Consider the following 16,984-nt stretch of genomic DNA (forward strand, 5'->3'; position numbering starts at 1 on the left):
CACCATAAATACAGGTCTCTGATATTAGATATATTTCTTAGTTTGGATTGTGGCCAAAAATATTTGAAAACCATTGACCTAGACAATTTATTTTCTGTTCCTTAGATTAGAGTTGGGGAAAATATTACAAAATTATACATATATCAGAACGTTCAACTATAATAATATTTCTAAAATTGACACAAAAATTTTACATATATTATAAAATTGCCAAATTATAAATTAAACCAACAAAAACATTTCACTGACTATGAAATGTAATAGGCTCACCAAGACTGTATACATAATGTTCAAATCAATTAAGACCTTGATCCATAAAACACCAAAAAATTGGACAGCCATGTAGATTCCTCAGACACCTAGACTTTCATAAAAATTATATCAGATTTTTTTTGTGTGAAGTATGCAATTCATGGACAGTTACATGTAATCAGTTTTTAAAATGCTTCCACTTATTAAAATTTGAATAATCATAATCATAATAAAATAACCACAGATGTTTTAAGTATTATTTGCTTAATTTATTCTAGATGACACTCATTTTTCTTTTTATTTCTGCAGACTCAAGTACAGAATTGAACAGATTGATAAATTTATAAACATCATGGAAAGAATTGTAGAGAGGAACTGGAGATACTTGTACGCCATTTGGTTCTCGCTTGTCACACTATGGGGTGGGGGAATAAAGCCACAAAAGTATCAGCATTATTCCACAATAAAAATCTATATTCAAGATTAATTTACTGAAACAATCATACTGATTTCCCTAAAAACCAATATATAAGCAAATTTTTTCACTTTAAAATATAGCATTTCTATGTTATTTGAAGTTCTCTTCATAATTATAATTAATTAAAACATTAATGGATTGTTTAATAATATCCAAAAGCACTTTCCTAAAGTCCACTTAGCAATGATCTTCTTTAAGCATTCAATAGATCATATGTATAATTTGTCTGTGGAGAGACCCTTAAGAGCCCAGACTCTTGGACATATTTAAATGAATGACAACCGCAGACTGTTCTAGACAGTTTTGGTCAATTATTCTTACATTTAATTCTTTAATCCCTAATCTTGCAGGTGAGGAGTTGGCTGTAATTCTGGTATAGACTCTAAGAAAAAAGATTTATTTGATATGAAACATTTGCTGAGATGCACTCCCATGGTCAATCGAGGTCTCAAGCTGTGAATAAAAAAGTCTAGAGGCCATGTGCTGACAAGGGCTCCTCATGTATTCTGTATACAAGGAAAAACCTCAGACCAAACCCTTGGTTTCTGGTACTCTGTCCTGCTTAGTTACGCCCTCTGAGTCAACAACTGCAGAGAAACCCTGGTTTCATCTTTTTACCACCAATAGACTGAAACTTGTCACATCCAATCAGAACTAAACAAATTGTATTTTCATTTGCATCTATACTGACCAATCAGAACTGTATAATTTGGATACCTCCTTTGCATAAAATGGACATAATTTGGAACCTGGTCAGTAACCTCCCCTTTGTTTCCAGGGGAAACAATTTAGGTTGCTACCTGAACCTATGTCTCCCAGGTTACAGTCCTTTTTGCTTAAATAATACTTTTTTCCTTTATTAAAGTCTAAAATTAATTTTGATTTACAGTGGGAATGCTGAAATGTTATAAATTGGGCCTAGATAGTTTTCCTAGCCTGACGATCGCTACAACTATCTTAAGAAACACACAGTATAGGATGGACAATATAATAAATGGTTTATGTATGCTGGTCCATTTGATTCCCATAACAACTTTTTGAGGTAAGTATTTTTGCACCCAAATGTTAACTAACTTCCCTGAGAGCATATAGCTTGGACATAGAGCTTGATTTGGAATGCTGATATTCTGATTTGTTTCTTTAGAATCTACTGTGATCTCTTCTAAAGTTTTGGAGGACCACATGAGTGGAGAAGTTCCTAGAATACATTACCACTGGCAATAGATATATTATTGCCATTTTTCCCTGAAATTATTTCATTAACACTTATTAGTTCCCTTCAGAAGACTAAGAAGCCTAGTCATGCTCGATAGTTAAAAATAAAAATCATTCCATACAATGTTAACACTACTGAAATGTACCTCTGAATCTTTTATGACTTCAGTGACACTGTTGAAATAACAACTCAATCAAACAACTAAATAAGACTGACTTCTCTCCACCTCCACCATACTGATATGTTTTTAAATTTGTATCTATTCAATAAATATATATTGGAACTTTTATTAATGGAAACTAATGAAAGTGTGTCATAACTGATTATGATAAAACAAAATTTTCTGCCCAAACTGTAATGAAAAGAATGAATATATGACGTAAAACTGTTTCATATATCCAAAATTTGTGGTTTATTCTCTTTCATCAGAAATGACAGATCTCTATGCCTCCAATTAGCAAGTGCTGAATATTTAGTTGGCACTTAATTTATCCTTACTAACTGACTGATTGATGTGAAATAACATGCAACAGTGAATAAACCAAAGAATCCAAATTTTATCCCTAACATGCAACTAATAGAGAAAACATGGTACCAAAGCAAGAGATTGCTTACAACTATTCCTCTTTTTTCTAGTTCTTTGAATATATATTTCATTGGAACAGAAAATGACAATGTTAGCTGGCAGCCGCAGTCCTCTATATGAGATGGAATAATTAGGTTCACAACTGATTTCTTGGTTTCTGTTTTATCTTTTCCATAGTAATGTTTAATCATGTATTCCAGATAACCAGTTAGCAAAATAGATTTTCTTCTCAGTGCTTTCATAGTCGCTTTCCTAAAAATCTGTACAATGAGAAACAATCAGATTTACAATGTCTTGTTGATTTACAAAGAAGCAAAAATTAACTATTAATCATGCATAAAAAAATAAATGACCACTTTTAATCTCCCCAATAATAATCTCATTTTAAAGAGTCTTTTTGTAAAAACATGTCCTTTTTTATATTCTTTGCCATTAAAAACTAAATGCAAGGTTTCCATGTCAGAAAAACTGTAAAAATGTGATTTAAATGATACTTGTAAAAGAAGAAAAAAGTTGATATAATGTTTCTTAGGTTAACTTAGTATAATTAGTATGAATATTCCTTAATAAATACATTTAAATACATAAAATTTAAACTTTTTCTCCAAAACCACTTTTTACAATCATAATCAAGAAGTCTTTTTTCTATTCTGATGTCAAATTTGTTTGGTTCACAAAACAATGCAATAAGAACTAAATGTGAATGCATATGTGAAAGGCAGTGTTCCCAATATTACTTATAATTGTTTTAGCAATTCCTAAATCTCCCTCAGTTTAACAGTAAGAAAACAAGCAGTTAAATAATAAATCTAAGTTTTGTCAGACAGGGAAGTGAAAAATGTTAGATAACACACTTATGAGTACTGAAACATTTGGGCTTTCTTTCTTTTTTTCTATCTTTCTTCTGATATCATTTTTTTTTTTCCATGCTAGATTCTAGCACTGGTCTGAGAATACTGCCGTTTTCTGCCTGAAGTGTCTTATAGTAAGATGAATGACAAGGGCACACAATCACTGGTGTTGGAACATTAGAGGTCAGAACAGACATGCTTTTCTAGCTTATCTCTTAAGGTCAAATAGAGTTTAAAAATATATCCTACATATAAGAATTGAATGAACTGCAGAGTGTGATGTTCACTTAATGTTCATTTTCTGTATCATGTTATGCCACAGAGCAAAGATAGGGTCATTTGGTGATATCTAGACTGTAAAGCCTATGAAAACAGTTATTTCTGTATATATGTATACATGTGTGGGCAGGCATTCTAATAGAACTCAAGCCATCTGGGCATACATTTTCTTTACCTTTATTGCATGGAGGCTGTAGATTTGGCTGAAGTAGAGGAAGGGAGTTGTATTGAAAGTAGTAGTATCTAAGGAGGAGAGAACGAACAGAGAATAGAGTGATATCTGTCTCCCTTTGCCAACCAGACCTCACAGACTATGTTTGCCCTTAGCGAAGAGATCAGCTGCCAGGAGAAGCTGATATCTTTGTTTCAAAAGGCATCCGAGGTCTGCAGTGTAAATAATACGGTAGTCTCCCCTCATTCATAGTTTTGCTTTCCACAGTTTGAGTTGCCCTCTGTCAAACAAAGTTTGAAATTACTAAATGGAAAATTCCAGAAATAAACAATTCATAAGTTTTAAATTGTGTGCCATTCTGAGCAGTGTGATGAAATCTTTCACAGTTCTGCTCTATCCTGCCTGGGACCTGAATCACCCCTTTGTCCAGCATCTCCACTTGTATATGTTCCTACTCCTTAGTCTCTTAGTAGAGGTCTAGGTTAGCAGATAGACTATTACAGTATCACAGTGCTTATATCCAAGTCACCCTTATTTTACTTAACAGTGACCCCAAAGCACAAGAGTAGTGATGCTGACAATTCAGATATGTCAAAGAGAAGCTATAAAGTGCTTCCTTTAAGTGAAAAGCTGAAGGTTCTCAACTTAATAAAGAAATAAAAAGAATCATATGCTGAGGTTGCTAAGATCTACAGAAAAATGAATCTTCTATCCGTGAAGCTGTGAAAAAAGTGTGAACAAGGACGAGTACAGTACAAGACATTTTGAGAGAGAGACCATATTCACATAGCTTTTATTATAATATATAATGTTATAATTGTTCCATTTTATTTTTAGACATTATTGTTTATCTCTTACTGTGCCTAATTTACAAATTAAGCTTTATTGCAGGTATGTATGTATAAGAAAAAATAATATATATAGCGTTTGATATTATCTGTGGTTTCAGGCATCGCTGGAGGTCTTAAAATGTATCCCCTGCAGATAAGGATGGATTACTGTACAGCTTTAGGACTCAGGTAACCCCAGTTATATGAGTTTGGTAAAAGGCATCTCTTAGTTTTCTTGTGTAAAACAAAATGTAAGCACATTTGGCACAATGAGGACTCAAGTTTTGGGACAAGCGATGCAGATCAAGAGTCAGTGTACTAACAGAAGACAGGAGCAGGGACAGGCAAGGTGCTGCCCAGCAGTGTTTTGACTCTCAGATTTAGAATTAAAAATATGAGATAAATCTTTTCTCCAAGCTTCTCTTTGGAAATTAATAATTATTTAAAGGAATTTTAATTATTATATAATTCTGGAAAATTCTCTGGTTCTGATATGAGCTGCACAAAATGTAGATGGGGATAAAGGGTGAACTAATACTTATAATGATATGTCATTTTGCATTTATAGGTTCAGAAAACTTTGGGGAATATTACTTAAGTTTATAGTTTTTTGTTTTGTTTTGTTTTGTTTTTTTACAGGAGGCTTTGCCCTTAAAAATGTCTTTTAAAAGCTAGATACCATGTTTTTATAACAAATATCTCAACTTAACATAGTTACTCTTTGATAACAATAAAATAACTTTTAAATGTAAAACTATTTTTCACATACGACCATAACAAGGGCAGCTGCATTCAGAAGTACTCTTAAACTCTTCTCACAGAGTGTCAAAGTGTCTTCTGAGGACTCATGTAAAAATATTAAGAGGGGCCGATGAAGGAGTTTACAGGGAAATGGAGTAAATATCCTTTTAGTTTTTAGTTTTTATTTTTGCTTCTCATTATTTCTGTGCTTTCAGTACTGAAAAAGAATAATTTTTTAAAAAAATATAAAAAATTAAAAAGTATAGTTTGAACATATTCAGCTTTGATTCTTGGCAGAGTTTCAATTGCTTGCGTTATTTTTCTTACTGAATAAAATGAATGCAAAGCTTAAAAAGTTAGATTAAGTTTAAAAAGTAAAAATAAGTATAGCATATTGTTTTCGATTGTTATATATTTTTTCTCTTAAATTCTTAAAATTGGCTCCTTAAAAACTTTCTGAAGAATTACATAGTATATTTTTCCTGATTTACCATGTATTTTAGTTGAATTCTCTAATTTTGTACTTTGATGCTATTTATTTCATTATAAATGCATATACTGAAAGGGTCTAAAAATTGTCTGTATATGGCTACATAAAAAAATATGACCAAAACACAATATAAGTATTATTTAACTTCAAGTTAGTAATTGAATGATTGAGGGTACCTCTAAAATAATCTAGTTTAAACATCTTCATTTAAAAATTGAAGCAAATGAATTAAAGAGTAGTTGCCACTTGTGTAAGACAGTCTCCCCATAGGGATGGAATATTTGCCACTTAATTTGTACCCTAGTGCTCTTTGCCTTGATCCACAATATTTTTAAAAAGTATTGTATAAATGATTACGAGGCAGCAATAATAAAGAAATTTACCATGATTAATTTACCATATGGCAAACTCAGAAAGATCTAGAAAGTAGGACATTTTAACAGGTAGAGAATGGAAAGCAATGAAATGTATTATTTTGTAATTTCAGAATTTCACGAATTATAATGGGAAGGAAGAATTCCTTAAAACACTTTCTTCAACATAATGTTTGATTCCCTAAATATAATTTGGGTTAGAGCATAGCCCCAACAGTGAATTACATAAGTGAGGTATTTTCAAGAAACTCCAGAGAAGTGTATATCTCTCTTCTTGTGGCTCTTAGGATCTTTTTGCTAAGTTCAAGTTTAGATATTAAAAAAAAGATAAGTCAGTCTTCAGATTCCAGCTGAGAATGAAATCATATCTAGGTGACTATAATACAGTGTAGAAGGAAACTAATGGTAAGGAGAATAAGAATCTGACTCTTCTCACGGCTGAGGAGTGAATACTGGAAAAGAGCCTGCCCACTGCAGCAAATACACCAAAGTGAGAGTGTTTGAAAAGAACATTTCTAGATATAATTAAGAAGTCATTTGCAAAGATAAGGAAATTCAAGGGAAAGAGCTTTAGGTTCTAGCTCTTTCTAAGATATTCTTTAGTGCCTTTTTTTGATAATGTAATTCACCCTGATATAAATTTGCAGAGTAAGCAAAACTTTATTTTGTTTAAAATGTTTAATAAAAAAAACTCAAACAGCATTATCAATTTTTTAAGCAGATTGTCCCCTCCGGACCGCCCTCCCCACCCCCCCGCCAAAAAAAAAATGTATCACTGATTGAAAAATCTTGTTACTGGGTCTATTTCAACTTAAAAACAAACAAAACAAAACACTGCCAAAAAGTAAAAACAGCACAAGCTCCATCTAGTGCTCAAACTGAGTAGGTGCTCCTTAAACTGGGATAAAATGAAATGAGTTGATTCCTACGTTCTTGTAATGGTGAAGTTGTATAAAAATAGAGGAGCTTGACACTGCCATCCAGTGGCCGACATGAGAAACTGCTATAAGTGATCACGATCCTAGAATATAGGTTTAGAAGAGAGTTTTGGAAGTCTTTATCCAGTCATGCTGGAATACTCCAAAACAGGATTTCTTAAAATATTATAAACTAGCTTTTTCAATTTAAAAATATCAAATTTATTTGAATAGCTATATATTTTAAATCTCTATTAAAATATATATGTATATTTACTTAAAATATATTTTACTTAAATGTGTATATAAAGATATATTTTTCTTAAATATATTAATATTGTTATCATATAGTATGTAATTATCAAAAATAGATTTTCCAACTTTAGTATCACCCTGAAATTAATTAATATCTAAATAATTAGAATACAAAGATAGGTAAATATAGATATAGATAAGTATCTAGATATATAGAAATAGACAGATACAAATATCTAGAAAAACAAACTGATTCCTTGGATATTAGTCAGGTGAGACGAACTTTTTTAAGTGAAAATATTAATGAACTTAAAGAAAAATATTGATTCAGTAAGAGTAGAGATTATACGTGAATACAATGACATAGAAACCCCAGTTAAAAAAAAAAATCACCCTATCCCATGAGATAGTTCTGTTTTCCTCTCCTTAAAGTTAGTCTGCCTATAACTTTGTCACATGGCACTTTGTCAGTTCACCGATTCATGAAATAGAAGCAGAGTCCCCAGTAATCACAACAATGTCTAGCACATAGTACTTTCTTAATAAATAATTGGTGAATGATTGAATCAATAACTAAATATTGCATATTTATTTTGTATACAGAGAGACCAATAGAAAATTAAATGACTTATTCAAGTTCACATAAATTCTAAGCGGAACTTAAAATACGTCTCTACAGGTCTGTTCTATTTAATATTTATTAAGTTCCAACAATGTGCCAACCATTCTGCTGGGGCTGGGGATATAAATAAAAGGTGACAATTAGCACACAATCACTATCCTAAAAGAGAACACTACCCTTGGCACATTGTTCGTGCATAGTGAACATTTATAATCTTGCTGATTAGCAGAGAAAGTGTTAAAATATGTCACAACCAGGTAAAGAAAGAAAAAGGTAAAGATGTGGGAAGGTTGAAGCATAAATTACCTACCTCTAAACTAGCTTGTAAGGGACAGACCAAGAAAATGAGAGGATTTGAAATTCGAAATCCATTGGCCCCAGAGATCAACTGCAGTTCTGAAAAATTAATATCATGTTATTTTTATTTAATGTATCATAAAGTGACCTTTGTAGATTTTTTAAAATAATAATAAAGTTTTAGAGAAAAAGATAAGATTTAAAAACTTTTATTCCTAAAATTTCTGAGATATTTAAGGGAAACTCTGTGGACCTAAAATACTGGCATATTTCCTCTTCACCTACATTGTCCATCTGTCCTGCCTCACATTTCAGCAGACTACCAAACACTAGAGCCCTTAGACACAAAATTAAAATGACTTCTCCTAGAAGCTTTTCTAGACTCCACCTTCTGGCCTCCCATTCCTAAACCAGTATTCTTTGTTCTACTCCATGCTTTACTTCTTTTTCTATTATGAAACCATGTCAATGAGAGGAAAATATCAGAATTTAAATGGCTTATAATTGTAACATTGCCCAAAGGCATGTATAGAAATGAAATGACCTATGAAGGTGACTTTTAGCACTAGAATTATTAGGTTGAGTGGCTTTTCTTAGGGAAAGAAAAGGGAGAGGGCATAAAAAGTAATCTTGCTAAGTATGAAATATGAAAAAGATGAATACAGATATTATCCTAACTAGAATTAATTAGATCGAATAATAGAAAGTTAAATCCAATAGAGTTGTTAGAGATTAAATTAAAACTAAAACCAACTGAAAGAATTTCAAAATATTCTGGGCCTCTAGAGATTTATCTAATCTAGGTTTAGGCAAACTATGTCCTGTGGGACAGATAGGCCCACTACTCATTTTTATAAATAAAGTTTTATTGGATCATAGTTACACTCATTCATTATGTATGTCTATGCTTTAGCACTACAATGGCATAGTTGAGTATATACCATGGAGACAGTATAGCCTCCAAAGCTTAAAATATCTCCTGTCTGGCCCTTCACAGAAAAACTTTGCTCCCTGATCGAATCTAATTCCTTCATTTACAGATAGAAAACCCAGCACAAAGAATTTAAGTAACTTGCATAATAACAGAGCTAATTATTTTAGCAGCTAGGATAAAATACAGGTTTCTTTAATCGACTAGAAGAGCTCATCTTGATTCTTTGCGTCTTGGTTGTTGCAAATGTGAATATATTTCAAATAGTATCTCTGGGTTGGAAGCAATTTGAAGGATCGCATTTGTTTATGTGGAACTTTCAAAACATGAAGATTTCTGCATCCCATGTGATTGGAGATAGAGTAACTGAGGAAAAGAATTAGGAAAGTTTAGGAGCATCCTGTGCATGGTGTACTTTAATTTCTACCCAACTGGGGTGTAACTGCTACTGTTTAGTATGTTGCAAAACTACAAAAGGAGGAAAATTTGGGAGAAGAGAAAGATAAAAATGAATATTTCTTAAATAGCACTGCTCTGCTACTTGGTTTATGGCTTTGAACTTGTCTTACCTTTAAATCAAATCCTGAAATAGACATTATTCATGTTAAATATGTGAGAAGAAAAACAAAGGTGATATAACTTGTTCAGCATCACAAAACTATTAAGCAGTGAGACTGACACTTAAACCCCTCTGAGTCTAACTGCTAGCCAAAAGTTCTTGTCCTCACTGCCCACTGTTTTGGGTACTCCATATTGATGAGATCTGGGTCCCTTATGTTAGATTTCACTTTCTCTTATCTCTCGACAAAGGGATAGACTCAAAATCATGCTAAAATCTATAAACACTTAGTCTTACACTCTGGAAATGTCACTTCTTATTTTAAAAATTCTCAGTGGCATTTTCAAAGTGCGCTCTTCATGAGGCATGTATATTATACATCATACAAAGACAGATGAAAATTAAAATAAAGTTAAAATAAAATGACTTGTGAAGTGAAATTGAATACACTCACTGTTATCCATTTTAAATCTGGTGCTGAGTTCATTGCCAAACCATCCCACTAACCTAAAATATAAATAACATTAGATACTTTAGTCTATAAAAATAACCACAATTAATATAAAAATCATATTGAAATCATTTGTGATACAAGTCATCAAATACTTAAGTTCTATATGATATCCTAAGGCAATTTTTGTAATCTCATCAAGAATGAGGATAAAATCAATTTATTCATATTACTAGTTGTGTTCTTTTATGAAGTTAGGTCATCTGAAGAGCTATGTATAATTTTTTTTTCTTATTTAAAATAAAATAAAATGAACAAAAATGTGTTTTTTTTATTTTAAAACAAAGGTAAAAGCTGAACAGGAAAAATCAATTAATACAATAATATATTTTCATGATTGTTTCCCTAAAAAGAAATATATCCCTAAAGAAAACCTATATCATTGTTGAAAATTTTTAAATAAATTTCTAAAGAAATTAGTTACCTTCATAGTTTAATAAGAATGTTACTTGGCCAGAGATAAAATGAAAAATATGTAGGAAAAATCATGTATGCATGTGTGCATACTAGATGAAAAAAATACAAAATAGTTTAAAGAAAAATTTGAGAAAGAGTAATACAATATTCTTGATAATCAATTCCCCCTAAATACATATTTTAGTTCTAATGTTGTCAAAAAAAAAATTCTAAGACAGTTTTCTTTGGAACTCAGCAAACGTTTTTAAGTTTATACAGTATATATGAGCAAAAAAAAAAATACATTTTGAAGTAGAAGAATATAAAGTTTTTTATGTTATATGTTATACAGCATATTACAAAATTCATTTAATAAATGAAAATAGTACTGGTAAAGAAGCATCGGGGAGACAAATAAAACATGACAGAAAATATAAAAGGGTCCTCGGATCATACAACAATTTAACAAGTGGTAATTATGACATTTCAAAAAATGTAAAGGTGAAGAAAACATTCACATATTTATATGGTTTTTATAAGAAAAAATTTTTTCTAACTATGAAAAGAAATAAAATATACAGAAACCTATCAATAGATACATAAATATCTAAAATTCTGTATAAAAATGACAGGCAAAATCAGAAGAAATGGTGCTATTTGCTTGATGTAAAAGAGTTTTCGCCAAGTTTTTCATCAGAAAAAGAGCAATGCCTCCAATGCTACACAGCTATAGAGTATGGAAAGGGCATTTATAAAAGCAGAAATACAAATGCCCCCACAAATTCAGAAAAAAAACAATGCTTAATTAAAAATATGAAATAACATAAATATGAACCCATACCTCATATACCAAATTGGCAAAGTCATTTTAAAATTATGATGCCTATTTTCATCAATTAATCAAATATAAAGAAATGAACCTTTTGTTTAAGAAAACAGTAAAGTAATAAAAACTTTGTAGAGTTTGAAAGTTTGAAAATATACATGAAAAACATGTATAATTTTCTGTTCTAGTCCTTTTACTCTTTTCAATTTAGGCGAAGGACTATTTGGATTACACTATTCAGAGCATACTATGATTTCTGTACAATTAGCACAATATGCTTAAGTGTTAAAGCAATCTAAATATCTTATAATAGAGAATTAATAAAGTAGATTATTCTACCTTTATATAAGGGAATACCGTGTAACCATTATAAACATTCTATTTAAAAAAATATTTAAAAAGAATTAAAAATGGAGATTACAATATTTAAAGTGTTATTCCAATTTGAGAAAAAGCAAATATAAATTATGCATTTATATGTAACTCTGGCCAAAATGTTAAAATAAAAAAAATATTTGTTTTATTCATATCTATGTTTTCCAAAATTTTCTAGAGCATGTGTTGTTCTTGCATCAGAGAAAAGTTTCAATTATAATTTTAACCTATATTCATTAATCCAAACTTTTAAAAAATGCTATAAAATAGCATAATTTGTACATTTTTTGTATATATATTAATATAGATTTAGTCAGCAAGTTTGATGAATTATGTAAGATGATTAAACTTTTTACCTTATCACTTTAAAATATTACATAGTTACCCTTAAAGAGAAAATTTACAGCTTATCAACTCAACCATACCTTTCGAACCTCATTTTTAATATTTTTCTCATTTTAAATTATTCATTCTTAAAACCTATCAAATACTGGCCCCAACACCCTAATTTTTCTGCTTGAAATACTGACATGGGTAGAAGCTGCACACGAGAAATTAAAGAAAAGAATTAGAGGGGTAGGCAGAGCCTAAGTGATATAATATCTAAGGAAGTTCCAGTGAAAATACACTTTCTAAAGTGAAGGCAAGCTTTTCTAATTTGAATTTCAAAAGCTATACCTTCGATGCAACCATAGGTAAAGAACAGGGCGCGAGAAGAGTCATTTTCAGAATGGCTGCTATATTAGCTCTTATGCAGAAAAGGAGAGGAAGCCTATAAAGAATCAGGAGAAATCATAAAAGTTGGGAGTAGTCAGAGAATAAGACACCTTAAAGGCTACCCTGTTTCTTCACTTAACCTCCAGTTTAGATATCTCTCCCATAAAAACTGTAAAAATAGCAAGATCTATCCATAGGTGAAAAACGTGCACCAGAAGTTTGCCAGAAAGCTGATAAAAAAGTAAAGTGAAGGAATAAATAAATAAGGCAAGAGGAAATAAAATAATATTCCAGATGATGGAAAAATACCAAGTAGAAATGCAGGAATAGTACTGATATAGCCTGACAATAGGAAGGATAAAAACAAGCTTGCAGAAATCAGAAGAAAAAAAAAAAAAAAGAAAACGAAAATAAACACAAAAATAAAGAATTTAGAAGAAATTCAAGGAAGTTAAGAAACTATGGAAAAGACAGCAAAGGGCAGAGGATAGCTGTGAGAAAAAATAAGAAAAAATGAGAAAAGGGAGATTTAAAATAGTTTATAGAGAAAATGATAAATTTAATAAGCTGACAAAAATTTCTGTCATACCCAAAGTGAGCTTCCAAAGAAGAAAGCAAAAGAATAAGCTTTCAAAAAAGTTGTAATTCAAGACAACTTTGATTAAATAAAAAATTATTTAAATCTACATATAGAAAAAATATAACATTGTCTGAAAGATTTGGGTAGAATTAACCCCAAGTATTAATTTTTTTATAGCTTATTAAAGTTATTGGATTTTAAAAATGAAGACAAAAATTTATGATTCTAGGCAAAAAAAAAAAGTGAAGACAGAATAAAGGAAAAAAACATCAGATTGGCTTTAAATTTACCTATGTAATACTCAAAGAAAGAGAAATAAAGAATAATGTAAAATATCATGTTTGCATAAGCTGAACTATATAAATGTTACTGGTGTTGATCAAGCAAGAGTTCAGGTAATATTTTTATCATGGATTCTTCATGAAAATTTACTTGAGGGTAAACTTAAGTCAGCCAAGAAATGACTAAGGAAATTGTGACAAGAAGATGTGCTGTGACTATTGAATGTATTTAATTATGGGACTCAGATCAAACAAATGTGAGAATATATTGACAATGTAAAAATGAACAAATGGCAAAATGGGGGGAAGTAAAGTAATTTCACTGATCATATATAATTTAAACCTGATGAGTCAAGTAGAAGTAAAATCAGAGCTAAAAATATAAAATAAACACCAAGAAAGTCAAAACTGACTAAACCATGGGCTGATAGAAGGTTAGGTAGAAGAAGAGAAAAACTGTTAAATCTATTATTGCATATGGAAGGAAACAAATAGGAAAAAACAAGAAAGATAAAATTTTAAATTAAAATCTTTATAAATATCAGAACAGGTATTAACTAAAAAATAATAGACAAAAAAAATGTAGCTAATGTTGAAAAAGCTCTAGAAACAGAAAATATGACATTAAATGGCATTTAATGAAGACCACACACAGCTGACAAAGCGATAAATGTCAAAAGGTTTAATTCATATATCAAAAGAGAAAAACTATCATATTATACCACAAATAGAAGAGGTTTTGTTAAAATAAGTAATTCAGAAACAAAAAGAATAAAAAGACAAATATAAGAATAAGTGAAAAATTCAAAAATAAAGCAATTTTGAATATATTTTTTATATCAAACAAGAAGAAATTCAGTTAAACAATAAAATGATTTGAATAAGGACATTTAAAAATGTTAATTAAGATAATTCGCAATAAAGACAAAATATAACAATACAGGAGCATTCATAGAACAGACAATACCAAAGCTACAGGAGAGGTAGAAATATCCTGAGTTAGAAGTAAAAATATCAATTAAGAAGGGAAATTTAACTGGTAAATGTTTAATGCTTTCCTCTGAAACAGAGATTATAGCTTTTAAAGAAGTGTTCATAAATTACTGACTAAAACTAACTACAATAAAATCTTAATATTTCTAAAGTGGACATATTGCTGACTGTATTTTCTGATTATAATCAAATAAAACTAGGAATTAATAAGAAACTCAGAAAACCAAAGAAAGACTGAATTACCTGAAAAATTCAAATGAAATATGTCTCAAAATTACTTTTAGGGTCAAACTGAATGCCTAGAATTTTTTGTTTTAAGAATAATGAAAACACTATATAGATATAGTAGTATCTTCTGGATACTACTAGAATAAGGCATAAAGAAAAATTCATAGCTTTAGATTTCAGATTAATAAAAAATTAAATAAAAGCAAATAAATCAATAAAACTAAAAATGTTATAAAGAATATGAAAATAAACTGAAATAAAGAGATAGTAGGCTATTAATAAAGATAAAAGCTGAAATTAACAATTAGAATACATAAAATAGTTACATGGATAAAAAAATCAGTTTTGGTGGAGGAGAGGGATATCAATTAATTGAGAAAACACAAGACAGTAGACAGTAGAACTATGAAAAAAATAATAACAATGATGATCAATATTCCTACATAATGTCACTACATTTCAAAAGTTCTAAATAAGAACAACGTGGTACTATGTTAATAAGTCAATTAATACACAATTCATTATATCAGAGGATCATCTCCATAGATTAATGAATCATAAGAGAAAGTTTTATCAAGCAACAACCTATTTTTAAAAAATCATTTACAACTCATGTCACAAGACGTTAGTTAATCTCGAAATGAAAATATCTAAAAGTCAATAATGCAAAAATAACAACCCAAGAAAATGACCGAAATATGTGAATAAATCATATTGAAAAGAAAAATGGCTTTTAAAAGTTAAAAAGTAATGATAAGGAAAATACATATTGGAACTACATTGAGACGGCATAGCTCACTTCTTAGACTGGCAAAAATTCAAGTTTAATTATGAACTTTACTGGTGTTAACATGGGTAAAGAATAGTTCTTATGTATTGTGGGAGTATAAGTCAATGTACCCCTCTGGAAAACAAATGAATAATAGCTATATAAGTTGTAAATACATATACCCTTTGACCTAGCAAATTCACTTCTTGAAATTTATTCATCAGAATTTGTACAAGTATGAAGTGAATGATGTATCACTGTAATCACTGCATCCTTTTTAGTAATAATCCAAGATTGAAAAGAATGTAAAATTCCTTCAGTAGGAAGCTGGTTTCATAAATTACAGTAAATCTATATAATAAAATACCATTTGGTTTTCAAATTAAAAGTGAATGAAGAAAAGTTCTATGTCCTGAAAGGGAATGATTATAAGAGGCATGGAACCAGAAAATAATGATGAACAAAATGTGTATTATCTATTACACATACCAAATATCACTTGCTTTTTGTTTTTCTCTCTCAACTTCAATGTAATCTCAAGAGATCAGAGACTTGTTTCTCTGTGCTTATGGAAGAGTGTTTGTAATGTGAGTGATGAATTGTTGATAGGTAAAGCCCAGATTAGGGCAACTGAACCAGTCAGAGAGGGGGGCTGTCAAGGAAGCTGAGCAATAAAGATGAGTATGTTTTAGCAAAAGAGAAAGGAAAGAGTATCCCAGATAGTTAAAGCAGTGTGTGCAGAGGCCCAGAGCTGAGAAAAGACAGGCTCTTTTAAAGTTAATGACTTTTCCAAAGTGGACTACTTCATGTTGTATAATTGACAATTATGTCAATCATTTGATATGTAGCTGATATGCACTGAAGAGGTGTTATCTAAAATGAATTTAACATTTTAAAAGCTATTTGTCTTTTAACATTTTAAAATCTCTCAGATTTTCAGTTGTATACATTGATACCATGAAAAATCACAAAATACCAATTCATTCTGTTTGGCTCACTGAGCATATTGCTTGTCCCTTAACTTCCCTACTCCTCCAATACACATATAGACCATGTAGGACAATTCCCCTGCCCCACTTCCTTTACCTCTCGTGCGTGTGTGTGTGTGTGCGTGCACACATGTACGTATGGATTCTCTACTGTTTGACCTTAAATGAATTCTGCTAATTTTTTAAGTTAAGTTTACTAAATTTCTAGGTGTGCACTTAATATTCAACTTCAGAATTGTTGTTGAGTGGTTTTTACAGAATAAATTACTAAATCTGATTAGAAAACTGATATGCAGTTTGCGTTCTGCTCCTGCTATTTGTCATTTTTAGTTACATGTTAATTGCCAATTTTCTCTGTCAATTAAAAAAAATCTATGGATTCAAGGACAATTATTGATATAATATTATTTGAAAAATGTTTTGGGTAGTAAAAACTTTGAAAACATAAATTAAAATATTTTCTCATTAC

At 30.4% G+C, this 16,984-nt stretch overlaps 1 protein-coding gene across 1 annotated transcript in view; it reads right to left on the reverse strand.

Annotated features, from left to right (window-relative positions):
• Positions 1-526: 526 nt before the first annotated feature.
• Positions 527-16,984, reverse strand: part of KYNU (kynureninase) — a 99,966-nt gene continuing 83,508 nt past the window's right edge. The window contains exons 11-14 of the mRNA XM_016136366.2: positions 10,305-10,357; positions 8,374-8,459; positions 2,562-2,792; positions 527-667 (exon numbers count right to left, since the gene is read on the reverse strand). Of these exons, the coding sequence (XP_015991852.2) occupies positions 527-667; positions 2,562-2,792; positions 8,374-8,459; positions 10,305-10,357 (511 nt within the window). The remainder of the gene's footprint in view (positions 668-2,561; positions 2,793-8,373; positions 8,460-10,304; positions 10,358-16,984) is intronic.

Source organism: Rousettus aegyptiacus, unplaced genomic scaffold, assembly GCF_014176215.1.
Source record: "Rousettus aegyptiacus isolate mRouAeg1 unplaced genomic scaffold, mRouAeg1.p scaffold_m13_p_2, whole genome shotgun sequence".
NCBI classification, from domain to species: Eukaryota; Metazoa; Chordata; class Mammalia; order Chiroptera; family Pteropodidae; genus Rousettus; species Rousettus aegyptiacus.